Genomic DNA, 14,883 nt, shown 5'->3' with positions numbered 1-14,883 from the left:
CAGTCCCCCAGGTGGAGGTGGATTCAGGGGTGGAGTCTGTCCAACTACCTTGCAAAACCACACTTCACCTGCCTCAAGAAGCCAAAGTTGAGTGGACAGACAGAAACCACATGAAGGTCCACGTGTATGAGAACAGATTTGACCAGCCTGAAGAACAGGATGGTCGTTACAGGGACCGAACGAAAATGAATGAAGACCTCCTGAAAACTGGAGACCTCAGTCTGACCCTGAAATACCCGACAGATGGAGACAACCACACCTACACCTGCACCATCTACAGCAGGGAGGGAAACATCCTGATGAAGAAACAAGTGGAGCTGAAAGTCAGAGGTCAGAAATATTTAATGCAATAGTTGGAAAGCTTAGTTGAAAAGTGGGGGAACTGATAGATTAGGCAGGATTAAGAGGATTTCTTCTTCTGTATAGTTTATAGTAATATTTGGAGGAAACAGCCCATCTGATGTCATGTGATCACCAGCAGCGTCCAGTGGGACTAAATCGGTTTGGATGTCATTTTTACAGTAAAGTAGACAAACTTTGATCCCAGTGAAACTCAATGATGCTGTCAGAGTCAATGAAAAGCTCCTTCTCACTTCACTAGTTTTCACACAGTAGCTTCAAATAATTCACTTTATTGCTCCAACAGAGCAGCCAGAACAGAAAGTCAGAGATGAACGGATCCTGAGGATTTAATGACGACTCTGATGTGATGGAGGTTAAACCAGCTGCTGTCTGTACAACTCATGTTGTGTTTGTTGTCCTCTCAGTCTGTCAGGTGGAGGTGGAGGTGGGGATGGAGTCTGTCCAGCTGCCCTTCAACACCACACAAAACCTGCCTGAAAATGCTACAATAGTGTGGGAACGTACTGAATCTAAACGATCGATGATGGTCCACGTGTATGAGAACGGCTCCGACCAGCCTCACAGACAGGACCAGGTTTACAGAGACCGAACGAAGATGAATGAAGACCTGCTGAAAACTGGAGACCTCAGTCTGACCCTGAAACACCCCACAGAGAGAGACAGTGGGAGATACAGCTGTGGAGTCTACAGTAGGAAGATCTACAGACAGAATGCTGTGCTGCTCAAAGTCACAGGTCTGTCTGTGTGTGTACTTGTTTAAACATCTTTGTGAGGACCAAAAATTGAGGGGACCAAATGCCGGTTCTCACAAACTTGAAGGCATGTTTTGAGGCTTAAAATGTTGTAGGGTTAGGTTTAGGGTTGGGGTTAGGGACTAGCAAAAGCATTATGTCATTTCGATGTCCTCACTGAGACATGAAAACAGTCATGTCTGTGTGTGTGTGTGTGTGTGTGTGTGTGTGTGTGTGTGTGTGTGTGTGTGTGTGTGTGTGTGTGTGTGTGTGTGTGTGTCTGACTGTGTTGTGTCTCCTCTGCAGGGAGAGTTCAGGTCCAGGATCAAACAGGGGACATCAGGAACAGAAGCAGCTCCATTGATCCGACTCCTCTGATGGCTGATCAATCAGTTTGATCTGTGTGTTCTTTGATTATTGATCAGTGATGTCAGAGTGGAGTCAGTGTGATGTTGTTGTTGTGTGTTTGAGACTTTTAGTGTCCATGAAGGTCTCTGCTGCCGTAGATCCTCTGAACTGTGACAGAGGTCTCACTCCGGAGGAAACTCTCAGCACTTTCCAGCAGCTCCTCCATCATGGAGGACGTTCCCTCACTGTAACAGGTGGAGGAGAGAGGAGAGGAAGCACAGGTGGATCCTCTGAGGAAGAGGAGCGTTCCTACAAACCACATGATCACATGACCAGAGGGGCGTGGCCTACAGTGGTAGTAATCAAGTTCATATTCAAAGACTTTATTGTCATTGCATTTGAAAACAACAAAATTTCCGTCACATGTAAGCAATATTTAAAAATAAGTACAAGTTAATAAAAGGATCTAAACTTTCATAAATACTCAAAGTAATAGAAGTCTAAAAAATCTCCACTATATGCATATTTTAAAACTGAAATGACTCAGTGAAGTAGTTTCCCTTTGGTTTTGGAATTCTTGCACTTGAACAACTGTTCTTAGTGGTTTGTGTTCTGGGTCATTATTGCCTGTGGGAAGAAACTGATGTTGACTGTATTGGTTCTCGTCTTCAGAGTCCTCAGGCCCTCAGGCAACAGGTGGAACAGGTGATGGCCTAGATTTGAAGAGTCACGGATGATTTTCATGACCCTGCTGAAGTAGTGTTTGCATGTTCTCAGGACTTTTAATACTAGCTCCTCAAAAGACACCATGGCACCAGGCATAGGTGCGACCAGTCTATAGTCAGGTGTCACAGGTGGATTTATTGGGCACAGAGATGATCAATGCAAACTTCAGACAGGGTGGGATGTGTTGAAGATCAGCACATGCCTCGAGGATCAAACCTGGCACAACATCAGTGAGTGGTTTCACAGTGCTGTCAGGTTGAATCAGGGTATCGGGCTGGGGTCTCTCTTCCTCAAACTTGGCAAAGAAGTGATTCAGCTCTTCTGCTAGTGAGCCATTGCTGGTGACGTGCTTCTCTATTTTCTTTGTTATCAGACAAGTTTGCAGCCATGATATCCTTTTTCATGTTTTTCTCTTGCTGTGCTGTAGCTAGCAGTGTGGATATCAACAGCACATATATACACATATCATCCATAGAGATAATAATAAATATGTACAAGCATCCTCACACACAGAGGAACAGGACAGAGACATACATACCATGTATACCACGATACTCATGTACACTTCCAATTTGGAATCACAGAAATCTCAACATATGTTGGTGGTTTCTGTACTCATAGAGGGGGTCTAGTGTACACAGTTCAATGTTGTTGCTGACTGGGAAGTTATCGCTGTCTTGTGTGATCTTAAACAGTGAACAGATGTTACTCTTTGCTCCCCTAACTAGATGCATGGAAAAGGAGCTTTGTTATGATTATATTGGCTTTGACCTGATTGGCTTTAAGCCCTGATGCTCCATTTAAGTAAACACATGTGAATATTATAATTAAAAGTAATAGGGGAATAGATGAGGTTCTTCTAGTTTTAGGCAATCCATCAGTCTGAATAGCTCTGTAGCATCTGGAGGCACAAAGTTACAAAGTTATTGGGTCTGGTATTGTCAGTGTAGGACCCCTGCATGTATGTTTGTGAGCTACTGGGACAGTGTGTGATTGCACAGGAGCTCCTAAGGCTTCTGAGAATGAGAAGGATGCTGAAGAATCTGTGGTGGACAAACACATTATGTGTGTTACGTTTTTATTTGACTTTTTTTTTTTTTTTTTTTTTTAGCAATTCTATACCCAGGTCAAAACTAAATAAAAAAATACACTGTAAGTAAGTTATATTAAATATAAATGTATCTGTTCATTGACTAGTTATGTAACTACTTGGAAGGATGGATCTCGCGGAACAAATACACTCCCAACCTAGTTTATGAGTGTGTTGTTTATTTTATACATGATGCATGTATCTGGTATGTTTATAAATGTCAGGAAATCAAAAGCAAAGGGAGACTACACGAGAGCACATGTTTGAACAAGTATGGTTCATTCATCATAATTATTTATTAATCAGAAAACATAAACAGTAGCCCGATATCACAACTGTAACATGATATTGAATAGAAGCTGCCAACTTAGCTCTGCAGAGTAGACAATCATAATGAAGCAGCTCATTTTAATTTGTAGATTCAAGCTGCTCCTTGCATTTTGTCCACTGGATGCCACAAAAGAGAATTGTGTTAGAAAGCTTTGAGTAATGAACCGTTTTTTAAATACGAGCTTCAATACTTCATAAAGCTTTATTTGGCCGTCGCTGGTTTCTGTCATGTGATTTAAAACAATGACAAAAAAATAAAAAAGGAAGGGCGAACCATAAGTACATGACAGTACAAGTACAGACGCATGAAGGAACTTATCACAGGAGGATGAGACGGGAAACAGTGAAAGAATAAAATAAAGCAACATCAACAGTAACTGGAAATAAACCCTCCAGACTGAAACACTGGGGAATAACACGAAGATGAAATACAAACAATCAGCAAACTAATAATCACATAGAAAATATTTAATAATAAACACAAAGTCCAGAAACTCAAAGAGCCAGGACCAAGACAGTTTCAGCCTGCTGTATTTCCTGTGGTTGTTTCCATGGTGACTGGGGTGACCAGCTGTTGGAGAGCATGTTTGTCCCTCTGATTTCCAAAAGTGAACATGTGTCAGCAGAAACCTGTAGCTCACAAACACGTCTGCATTTATCTCTATGAAAGCCAAAGAAGAGGCCACGCCCACAAACACTGTGACAGAAGAGCCTAAAAACAGATGTTAGCCCACATCTGTGCTCAGACACAGCTGGGAGAATGACGTGTGGATAATAAAGTTTAATTGGCTGTCACATGATTCAAGCAGAAAAGCTTTTGAAACATTTTTCTTTTTCTCTCAGAGTCTTCTTTCTTCTTCCATCTCCAGCCAAGAGCTTCCCATACGGCTGCACTCTCCACCTCACACTGACTCCACCCACTCCTTTCTTCTTCAGCTGCTCCTTCACCTGTCAGACAGCAGCCACAATGTCTTTTCTTTTCATTCAAAATCAGGAAATTGATATACATATAAACGGTGTGAGTGTAAAGGTGGACTGTGGGAACTTGCCCTTGTCAGCAGTTCTGCTTTCACAGCAGAGTCATTCAGATCCACAGGAGGGTCCTCCACATGTACTGTGAGCTTCACTACCTGCCTCTTTACTGCAGACACAGAAACAGAAGCTAAATGAAGCCACCATCATTTAAACCATCACTGCTACTGCTGTGATTGCAGGGAGCAGCGAATGCTCTAGGTGGGACTGCAGAGCATGTTTAGCCCTCATTCTCCATATCACACAGGTCCAGACAAGGTCCCACATTTTAATTTGATGTAGTTTAGAGAAATGAACAAGTCTCTCGCACAAAACGAGGCTGACAAAAAGACGAGCTCCTTTTTAGAATGCATTGTTAAAAACTTTATTAAAATTAATTGCAGTGTGTCTGACTGTTGTGTAGATGTGTTTTTAAGCTTCCTCTCATCCTTAACATTGTCTCACACAAACATGGTCTTTGTCCCACACTAACTTTTGGAGGTGTGTTTGGGGTTGTTATCATTTGGAATACTGCCCTGTGGCCCAGTTTCTGAAGGGAGGGGATCATGATCTGCTTCATCTACTTCAGTTTGTCACACTACATATTGGCATTGGTGGTTACCTCGATTAACTGTAGCTCCCAGTGCCACCAGCACTCCCACCACCATGCTTGACTGTAGGTAAGACACACTTATCTTTGTACTCCTCACCTGGTTGCTGCCACACATTCTTGACACCATCAGAGCCAAATAAGTTTATCTTGATCTTATCAGACCACAGCTAATCCATGTCCTTCGTCTGCTTGTCTGCAGCAAACTGTTTGTGGGTTTTCTTTTGCATTATCTTCACACGAAGCTTCCTTCTGGGATAACAGCCAAGTGATGCAGTGTGTGGCGTATGGTCTGAGCACCAAGAGGCTGACCCCCCACGCATTCATACATCTATTTTCAAAAGACAAACTCTGGATATGACACTGAGCAATTGCACTCAACTTCTTTGGTCGACCGTGGCAAGGTTTGTTCTGAGTGGAACCTGCCCTGTTAAACTGTTGTATGGTGTTGACCACTGTGCTGCAGCTCAGGTTCAAAGTGTTTGCAATATTCTTTCAGCCTAGGCCATCTTTATGTAGAGGAACAATTCTTTTTTTCAGACCCTCAGAGAATTTTTTGCCATAATGCGCCATGTTAGACTTCCAGTGACCAGTATGAGAGAGTATGGCTGTATCCCAATTCAGGGTCTGCAGCCTTAACGGTCCAGAAAGGGCCGCATACTCAAAGACCGCTAAGGCCGGAAGTGCGAGGCTTGTGAAATGGGACGGTCTTGCCTTCATGGCACTGCCCAGGTTGCCTAGCAACCATGACACTAACAGCTGGAAACGTTTCATACAGCTTTATTTGACAGAAATGAAGGAGAAAATCTTTTGTTCATTTGTTTGTTTGTTTCTACATGAGCTTTGATTTGATGAGTATCTGAGGCTGAGACCACGGGACTGTGAAACATGATTGTTGGGCTTCATTTCTGTACTGAACAGTCATTTTAAGATTAGCTAGTAAATAACAATTAGTTTATGTTGTTCATGAGACTAAAGTCATCTTACATTGGTAGTGTAAATATAATTGGCCAATATTAAAGTTATTATTTCAATCATTATTAGTTATTACAGCAGTGAATGAACTCTGTTTCAAATACTGAGCTTCAGTAAAGTTTCAAGCTGCATTTATTTATATTTCCTGTCACCTTAAATCTTCACTCAAAGACAGGTTCCTTTGACACTGTATATATAAATGTATTATATATAAGAGACAAATATTGTTCTTTTAATATGTTGGCATTACTACATTTCTCTCAGTGCTACTTTAAATATTCATGAAATCATATTGAACGGCGTATATTTTAAAGTAAAGGCTTTAAAACCAAGTTAGTACAAACATCGCTAATGTCACATAACTTTGCCGACATGTGGCCAACATTAATGTTTTAATGTTCTTCGTTAATTAACATTTGCACATAAATAAGTGACATCATATTCAGTACTTACTTTTAAAAGTTTACTCTTCGGACGCCCCTCTTCTGCTGTTTTTTTTTTTTTTTTTTTACAGCAAAATTATCCACACCCACCGCCGTGCTATGCATTCTGGGATATGTTGGGCCACAAAGTCTACACCGCCACATCCTTAAAATTCAGGGAAATGAAGGACACATTTGAGGGCTGCATTTCGAGCAGCCTTTGAATTGGGACAGCCTTCGTCGCGCCGCTGTGACGTAATCGGCCTTAAAATGCGGCCTTTAAGGCTGCAGACCCTGAATTGGGACACAGCCTATGAGAGCAATAACACCAAATTCAACACACCTGCTCCCCATTTGCACCTTGGCCCTGTAGCATTAACAGGTCACATGACACCAGGAAAGGAAAATGGCTAATTGGGCACAATTTGGACATTTTCACCTTGGGTTACACTGACTACGGGTGGGTTTTAATTATCGATTTTCCGATAACAATCGATTCTAGTTTTAATAACGCGATATCGATTCATTAAAATCCAGAATTGATTTTTAAATATTAAATTATTTTGCCCAAAATGCTAGAATCTCAGGTTAAACCTCACAAAATTTCGACAACCACCACATTGCTAAAAATGTAAATGAGAGCAGGTACACGGATTCTGCATGAAGACGTAAACACAAAGTGAGGACCCGACGCATCAGAATCAGTGAGTGTCGGCTTTCTTACCCGACAGGACATACACGGACAGCTGCTTCACTTAAAGTTGTGAAAATGTAATTGAGTGGCATCGCCACAAGAGGGGATGCTCCTCATACCTGTATCCATACCCTCAGGGGAAATAGTTGAGTTCAGCCGAGGTCAACTGTGGATCACCTCAGGGGACAGAAGCAACAATATTGGGGGAACAAACTGCAACAAATGCACTGAGGGAAACAGGAATGGAACAAGATGGTGGACACCAAAGCACTGAACAGAACAACAACATTGGAGAGGAGGAATACTGCCGCTTTTAGAAAGGGCACAGTATACACCTAACGTGACCCCACCGACTAATGAATCAGTTTTAAGGAGGTCTCCTGGAGAACGACGGCCTGCTACGCATTTCACATATGACACCCTTGGCCAGCCCTCTCTGTGTGCATCCATCAGTCAGTTGTGCTGAAGTGCACGAGTCACCAAACACAGCATTCTGCACCATGCCACCATAGTCCTTGTTACCTTACTTTCCCCCAGTGCCATATCACATTCCACCATCTCACTGTGCACACCCCGGCACCTTCCCTGTATATTATAACTCCCCAATCTATACATGTTAGTAGGCAAGGAATGTGGGGATGTTCACAATAGTAAATTTTTTGTAAAACATTTGTTGATGTAAAAGGCCTTATTTCATTGTGGTATTGCACTTTTCACTTAAAGTTGTGAAGATGTAATTTCGTGGCATAGCCACAAGGGGGAGGGAGCTATGGGTGTGATAAGCCGTGGCAATGCTCCTGTAGCTCAGACAAGGAAAGGCCTGCAGACCGAACGCAGCTCATGTCTCCCGTCTCTGCTTTTCTGTTTAAAAACAGGATCCATAGAAGGCCTGTAACATATGCTTTAAGTGCATTTCATCTACTATTTGTTATCTTAAATATACATCACCATGGAAAAGTCTTTTTGTTTGTTTGTTAAGCCACCTAATTCTGACCTGCAAATCACTCAAGCATAAAATAACTTGATCTTGAACTCTCTGAGGGTTTACCTTATATATACTATATTTCCATTTTGGGCGATTTATTAAGTCAAGTCTGCAGCTGTTTCCCATTTCTCTCCAGAAAATGCAGAAATCACAGGTGGCTCAAGACTTTTGCACAACACCGTGTGTAAAATTGCTTGTGATCCATAAAGGAAAGACAGTGAAAGCTCACCAGGTGTAGGGAGGCTGTAGCAGACAAATGGTAATCTTGTTTCACAGGACAAAGTCTTCCATTCTCCTGAACGAGTCAGAGCTGCACAGATCTTACTCATACCCCTAAACGGGTTCATCCCACTGGCCCAGTTTGAGAATGAGTACTTTGTGCCATCAGACCAGTAAATGTGTGGCTCTCTGTGCAGGCCAATCCACACCCTTTTACTCTGAGCCTTTTCATGGACTTGTTGGTTTTCTCCGGGGTTCTTGACAGTGGCCAGGTCCAAGAAGTTCTCCCTGCAGTACCTTCGAGCATCGGACCAACTCATTTCTTTATCCACCAAATCAAACTCAGGGTTCATCTGAGATCCTGAAAGTTAAAACGTAGAAACGTGTTGTCTTGTTGCATGCTCAATCATCGAGATAAGGAAATCCAATAAGTTGATTGTATTCATCTGGACGTTTTCAGTGAGAGAAACGGTTCATCATCATCCAAAAGCCTTCTTCAGTCTCAGCTGACTGCAGGTTTCCTTAACTTTTAAAAAGTACTTTTATGCAATGACTGAAACTGAATGAAATGGTCTTTGATTGCTGGTCAATGGTCATGACAGTTTGCATATTAATGATCATAAACTGACCTCACAGCCCATTGTTTATGCGTTGTATAAGTTTTTCCATTGTGCAAAGGTGTTTATAAGGTTTGGGAAACCCGCAGTCAGCTGATGATGATGATGATGATGATGATGATGATGATGATGATGATGATGAAACGTTTCCCCCACTGAAAACGCAACGTCTAGTTGAACATAATCCATTTTTGGAATGGAAATGTTTCTTTGGAATAATGCAGTGAAATCAAAGTTTAAAGTTTAAAAGTTTAAAATCAAATGTAGGTTTTTTTGTACCTCTGTAGCAAATAAACTGGAGCTTCTCTCTGCACTGAAAATCCCACCATTTTCCTTTTAAAGAGGACACACAGAACTGAACCCCAGAGTAAAAATCTGGTTCATATTCAGAAGTGTCCCAGTTCCTGTAGTCAGCTCCACTCCCTGTGAGCCCATCTGACCACCTCCACCTGATCTGACTGTACAGACCGATCCAGAGCTCAGAGCTGTGAGCGGCAGATGAAACTGTGCTGTTCAGCTGCTTCATTTCTTCAGTGTTCTCGATGGAGGCCAGGTCTGTTTGATTCTGTTGGCAGTAGCTCTGAGCTTCAGTCCAAGTCTTTGCATCATCAACATAGTGGTACTGACGGGGACAGCATGTGGAGACAAACCAGCCTGAAAGGGAAAACGTTTGACTGGGTCAGTTTGTAGAGACACTCTGAGTCTATCTGAGACTCTGAGCCTATCAGGGGCTGAGACTGATCTGAGTAATAAGTGCTGTTGTAGACGATAAAGAGCTGGACTTACCTGAGAAGCAGCAGACACACAGCAGGATCCTCTCCATGATGCTGCTGCTCTGGATTCTGTGTGTCAGCAGATTCACTCACTGATCTCTGTTTGCTGCTTAGACTCATTTACACACATTCAAAGCTGCTTCATCACTTCAGTGGAAATGCTGATGTATGCAAAACCTCACTGTGTGCTCTCCCTGCACAGCTGTGAGCTCACATCTTATCTTCCACAGTAAAGTCTGCTCACAGCACTGCTCACTGTCTCCATCCAGCACACAGTGAGAGCATGAGGGAGTGAGCAGGTGTGGTCCTGGTACTCCTGTCATGTTGTTGATCAGAGTCCAGTGCAGCACTTTGTTTCACTTTATTTGGACTCGGCTTCAGTTTTTCATCTGGCTCTGAACATCGTGTCATAACTTACATTTGCCTTCAAAAGTGTGGCAGCCGTCTATAACCTGCTCAAAACACACAGCTGCTGTGTGTCCTATCACACACACACATTTACACACAGTGTGTGTCAGCACCAGCTGATGTTCTAAAATCACATACTCATCCTAAACTCTGTGTGAATGTCCATCAGCACCACTACCATCTGACCGTGGCTCAGAGCCTTCAACACAGGATGTGACATCATCAACAGTGATGACGGGCTCCACAGTAAATATGAGTGAACATGAACAGCTGGGAGCTCAGCTCACTATAAACAGATCAGCTCACGCAGCAGTGACGTGTGCTGAAGGTCAAATCAGTGAATCCTCAGAGGAACAGCAGCTTTCACACATGGACAAAGAGTTTGTGCAACAAGCACAATAGTTACAGATGAGTTTACAGATTTTGTGCTGCTTCATGAATCAAAATGACAGTAAGAATATTTAAACGTGACCTGATGCTGTCACATCACAGCCACACAGCACTCTGACTCTCCACTGGGGAACTCTGTGCTACAAACAACATGAAATGGTTGATAAACAGCAGCTCAGCTGGATGGTGGTTTCTCTCTTCTAAGCTTCACATGGAGGAAAATGAATATGAAGCTTCATCTGTCAGTCTAACCAAATCTCATCATTTCCATTGCTGACCTCAGAGCTTTATCAGCTCTCTGTCCTTGAAGCAACACTTTCATTTGCTTCATCAAACACAGATATCGCCCATGTTTGAATGTTTTGCTGTTCAGCAGCTGAATGTCTTTATGAACTGTGAGTACTGAGATCTGTCCCACTCACCCAGCCCAGTCTTCCATTTACGTCCTCGTTTACACAGATGTCTTTCAGGTGTTTCAGTGCTCTTTCCATGGAGACACGGAGAAACAGGTGAGAGGAAGCAGAATGAAAGAGAAATACATGATCAGGGTGGATGCAGGACCAAAACGCATGGGACTTTCAAACCAACAGGAATTTCAGGAATCAATGTGTTATTTTATTAGGTGGCAATATGTCCTAGTGCAGTCAGACGGGAAAAGCCAGGGTCAAAGGTGAGGCACATCAAGCACATAATAATAATTTTGTGTTAATCTTAGATGAGTAGTTTTATGGACAAAAACCACCAGGACATCCAATGTCACCTTAGTGCTGGGTATTCCCTGGCCCCATCTCTATATACAGGTGTATAATTATTCTTTCTTTTCTTTCCCCTACAGATTAGGTGTGTTTTATACCTTTTAGTTTGTTTCTTTTGTGTTCCTTTTTCATATTTTTGTTTGCATGTACCATAAATTTGGAAAAGTACAAAATAAAGTTAAAAAAAATAAATAAATAGAATTTTTGTCATGTGTTAGAACATTAGATATATTGGAGTGTGTATAATGGTTCATGTGGTAACTGTTCTTAGCGTGCATCCTTTTTTGAACTGGTTTTTATAGGAAATTACCCGACACTGCTAATTCTACAACTACTGCTACCAATAATACTCATGTTAATAAAAAGTAAAATATCAGTAAAACATACATTAACAGCTCCAGTAATACAGAGTTCTGTCATGCTCATGAGTATCGGTGATTGGCTGCTCTTCCTTTCAGGGTGGTGGCTGCCTCAGGGCGGTGTTTCTGGGGCTGGTACCTGTGAATCATTCTTTAGCTGTCCTGTTACCCTGACACAGAGAATAATGAGAAGTAAACTCGTGATGTCCACACAGTGAAGTTTCTGCTAAATGAAGTCATGTAGTGATCCTGCTGAGCTGCTCTCTTCTCTCACTTCTTCAGATTCTCTTGACACGCACCGAGCTTTTACACATGATACAAAGATATTTCATATGCTGAACAGACTTTATTGAAACAGAGACAATCATCAGAATACAGTGAGACAGAGCTAATCAAACAGATTGATTGTAGGATCAATGATCATTGTTGGAGTCAAAGATCTGAGATCACAGTGGGTGAACATCATTTCAGAAAGGAAAGAAAAACAATCAAACTGGTTAAACAGGAACACCACAGACTCTTTGGTTTCTGCCCAGTGAGCATTCCCAGCTCTGTTACTAAAACGAACTGAAGGTCAGGTACAGCGTATTACCTTTGTTCCCACTGTTGAGGTTTTTTTTGTCTAATGAAGACCCTGGGATATCTGTACTGCTCCACAGCTGCTGTGTTGACGATCACAGAGACCGCCCGAACGGAAGACCGGAGTCTTTCTTGTACCACAGGTACACGTAACTTCCTCCTGCCCCCTTGCTTAGATCAGTAGTTACCCTTGTAAAGCCCATATACTGAAACAACATCTCGTCTATATCATCAGTGGAGATCTTCAGATCTGTGATGGCTCTTTGAGAGTTAGTGGTCTGACGGTACCAGATGAAGACAAAGGATCCTCCTGCACCTCTGTTGGTATCTTCATCCACTCTGATGTAGCCGTTCTGGAAGTAGTCAGCATCTCCATCATAGTCAGCATTGGCAGTGATGTCACAGATGTAGGTTGGTCTCTCCCTCTTCACCCACAGGTAGATCCATTTTCCTCTAGCTTTCCGGTTCAGATCACAGGCCAGTCTCTCCCATCCAAATACAAACATCTGGGCTTCCTCTCTTGCTTCTATAGAGACATGAAGGTTCACAATGGGAACATCGTACTCTGAGTTACCTCTGTAGTACCACAGGTAGATGTAGTCTCCGCTTGTTCCGGCATTGAGGTTCTTGTTAATCTTCTGGTAACCTGCAGTGATCAGACCCCTGCTCATGCCATCATTGAATGTAAGCTGAATCCTGGTGATTGGTGAGCTGCTGCCTTTTTTGTACCAAAGGTAGATGTATTTTCCTTCAGCTCCTTTGTTCAGATCAACATCAATTTTGATGAAACCTTGACTGCTAAGATACGTCTCTTCAGCTTCATCCAGAGACACCTGGAGCTCGGTGATGTACTGGACCACTGATTGTTCCTGCATCAACGTTAAAAGATTAATGAGTAAACAGAAAGATTTAAAATCTGTTTTAAAAGTTTGAAATCAGGAAGGTGCGTGGTAGCTGAAACTGCTGTAGCATTACTACTTTGTCTACATTTACAGTTTTTTCTGAGATATAATAAAATGACATGATTTTGCTACTAAACGGATCGTTAGTGTTTTTTTTTAAATGTGCAGCTAATTAAACTTGAATTGTTCTGAATGTTTTTGTACTTTATGCTAAAAAGTAAGTTTGACCCCACGTGATGAAATAAATGTGTGAAAAACTGAAAAGCAGCAGAGAGCACATTTTCACACAGACTGGACACAAAAGAGAATATGAAGCATCACCAGAGTGAAGGGAGGTCCGATCAGCAGCAGCAGATAAACCTTCAGCAGAGTCTTCATAGTCTCCATCTCTTCCTCCTTAAACCACAAACACATTAAGGTACCTGTGAATTGAACTACTGATAAAGATTTTATGCTCTCTGCCTCCCCAAAAAACCTGCCTGGGAACGCACTGTACAACATGCTGGACCGAGAAATGATTTTTAATCGATTACCTCAAGATGGGTAAAAAAGGGTCATTTTTTGCCAAATTTAAAGGAACATAAAGAGCAAACAGAGATGCTGTGTGAGCAGTTGTATACTTACGTGTGTATAGACGGCGTTTGGCTGGCTGAAAGCTGCTGATCGTTCTTTATACACACAACAGCATCAGTACAATTGTGAAATCACCTCTGACGTGCAGTTTCAGCCCTCCTCCTTTCCTGCTTCTCTGCATTCACATGATGATCAACTGAGCAAAACATGAACTTCAAAAAAATAATCTGTTGTATATTAATGAATAAAAACACATTTGAGCACTGTGTGGACTGTCAGTAGCTACATGGGGATTAAATATATCAATGAAAAATGAAGGTGAAGTTTGATTTCTCAGAGATATTAATCTGAAATGTTTCTTTTTTTGTTTTTTATCTGAATATCTGTAAAAGTACCTGTTTTCACTGCCAATGCTGACTATGATGGAGATGCTCAGTACTTCTACTTCCAGTGTTTATCTCCTTCAGCAGTGGCGCACTTAAGTTTCCTGTTTTCACAGTGCAGCCTCTGTGGTTTAGGATGTCTTGTATGCCCAATCACACCCCCCGTGTGTTGTTGCTGGACAGGTGGGACTCTATGCTACTTTTATGGTCCGTCTTAGCTTCTTTCAGATCGGGTTGAGCAGACCTGTACAGAACTCAGTCGCCCGACCTGAAGGCAGCATCCCGGCTTTGAGAAGTGTGCGGATCTGGCTGGTCATCCAGGGTTTCTGGTTTGAGAATCACATAATTATCAATAATTCAAAATAAATTTCATTATAATCCTTTGCCTTTAGTCCCACTAACTGATACAAATGGCCGTTCAAGCAAGGACACACAAGGTCGTTCAGGATCTAAATGTTTAAGTTTGAACAGAAAGCCCAGGACCAGCACAGAGGGACTCTGCTGCAGACACATGTACAGCTACACGTGTAAAGCGGGTGCTTATCACTGCCTTTGGTTCCTGCTGAAGGCCAAGCTTAACAGACCAAAGGTTTAAACATCTGTGTGTCTGAAATAGACCAGTTTTGGTGGTGCTGAGGTT

The 14,883-nt window shown here is 42.2% G+C and overlaps 2 protein-coding genes across 4 annotated transcripts; both read right to left on the bottom strand.

Annotated features, from left to right (window-relative positions):
• Window positions 1–3,514: 3,514 nt before the first annotated feature.
• On the bottom strand, window positions 3,515–11,160 carry LOC120438554 (C-type mannose receptor 2-like). Its single transcript, XM_039608952.1, has 6 exons — window positions 11,115–11,160; window positions 9,908–9,963; window positions 9,401–9,775; window positions 8,515–8,865; window positions 4,638–4,729; window positions 3,515–4,536 (listed from the first exon to the last, which is right to left on the bottom strand). Exons 1-6 carry the CDS (start codon window positions 11,129–11,131, stop codon window positions 4,390–4,392), a joined length of 1,038 nt encoding a protein of 345 aa, XP_039464886.1. The 5' UTR covers window positions 11,132–11,160; the 3' UTR covers window positions 3,515–4,389.
• A 977-nt stretch (window positions 11,161–12,137) lies between these two features.
• LOC120438557 lies at window positions 12,138–14,523 on the bottom strand. Of its 3 annotated transcripts, XM_039608957.1 has the most exons (4): window positions 14,256–14,523; window positions 13,912–14,035; window positions 13,609–13,683; window positions 12,138–13,254 (listed from the first exon to the last, which is right to left on the bottom strand). In XM_039608957.1, exons 3-4 carry the CDS (start codon window positions 13,672–13,674, stop codon window positions 12,481–12,483), a joined length of 840 nt encoding a protein of 279 aa, XP_039464891.1. In that variant the 5' UTR covers window positions 13,675–13,683; window positions 13,912–14,035; window positions 14,256–14,523; the 3' UTR covers window positions 12,138–12,480. The 3 variants fall into 3 exon arrangements, with proteins under 3 accessions (XP_039464891.1, XP_039464890.1, XP_039464889.1); XM_039608956.1 differs by having other exon boundaries at window positions 13,609–14,035; XM_039608955.1 differs by lacking the exon at window positions 14,256–14,523 and having other exon boundaries at window positions 13,609–14,055.
• Window positions 14,524–14,883: the final 360 nt, after the last annotated feature.

The sequence above is a fragment of the Oreochromis aureus genome, linkage group 3, assembly GCF_013358895.1.
Source record: "Oreochromis aureus strain Israel breed Guangdong linkage group 3, ZZ_aureus, whole genome shotgun sequence".
Lineage (NCBI taxonomy): Eukaryota > Metazoa > Chordata > Actinopteri > Cichliformes > Cichlidae > Oreochromis > Oreochromis aureus.
The sequence above is the reverse complement of the archived record's forward strand: the minus strand, read 5'-3'. Positions and strand labels throughout refer to the sequence as shown.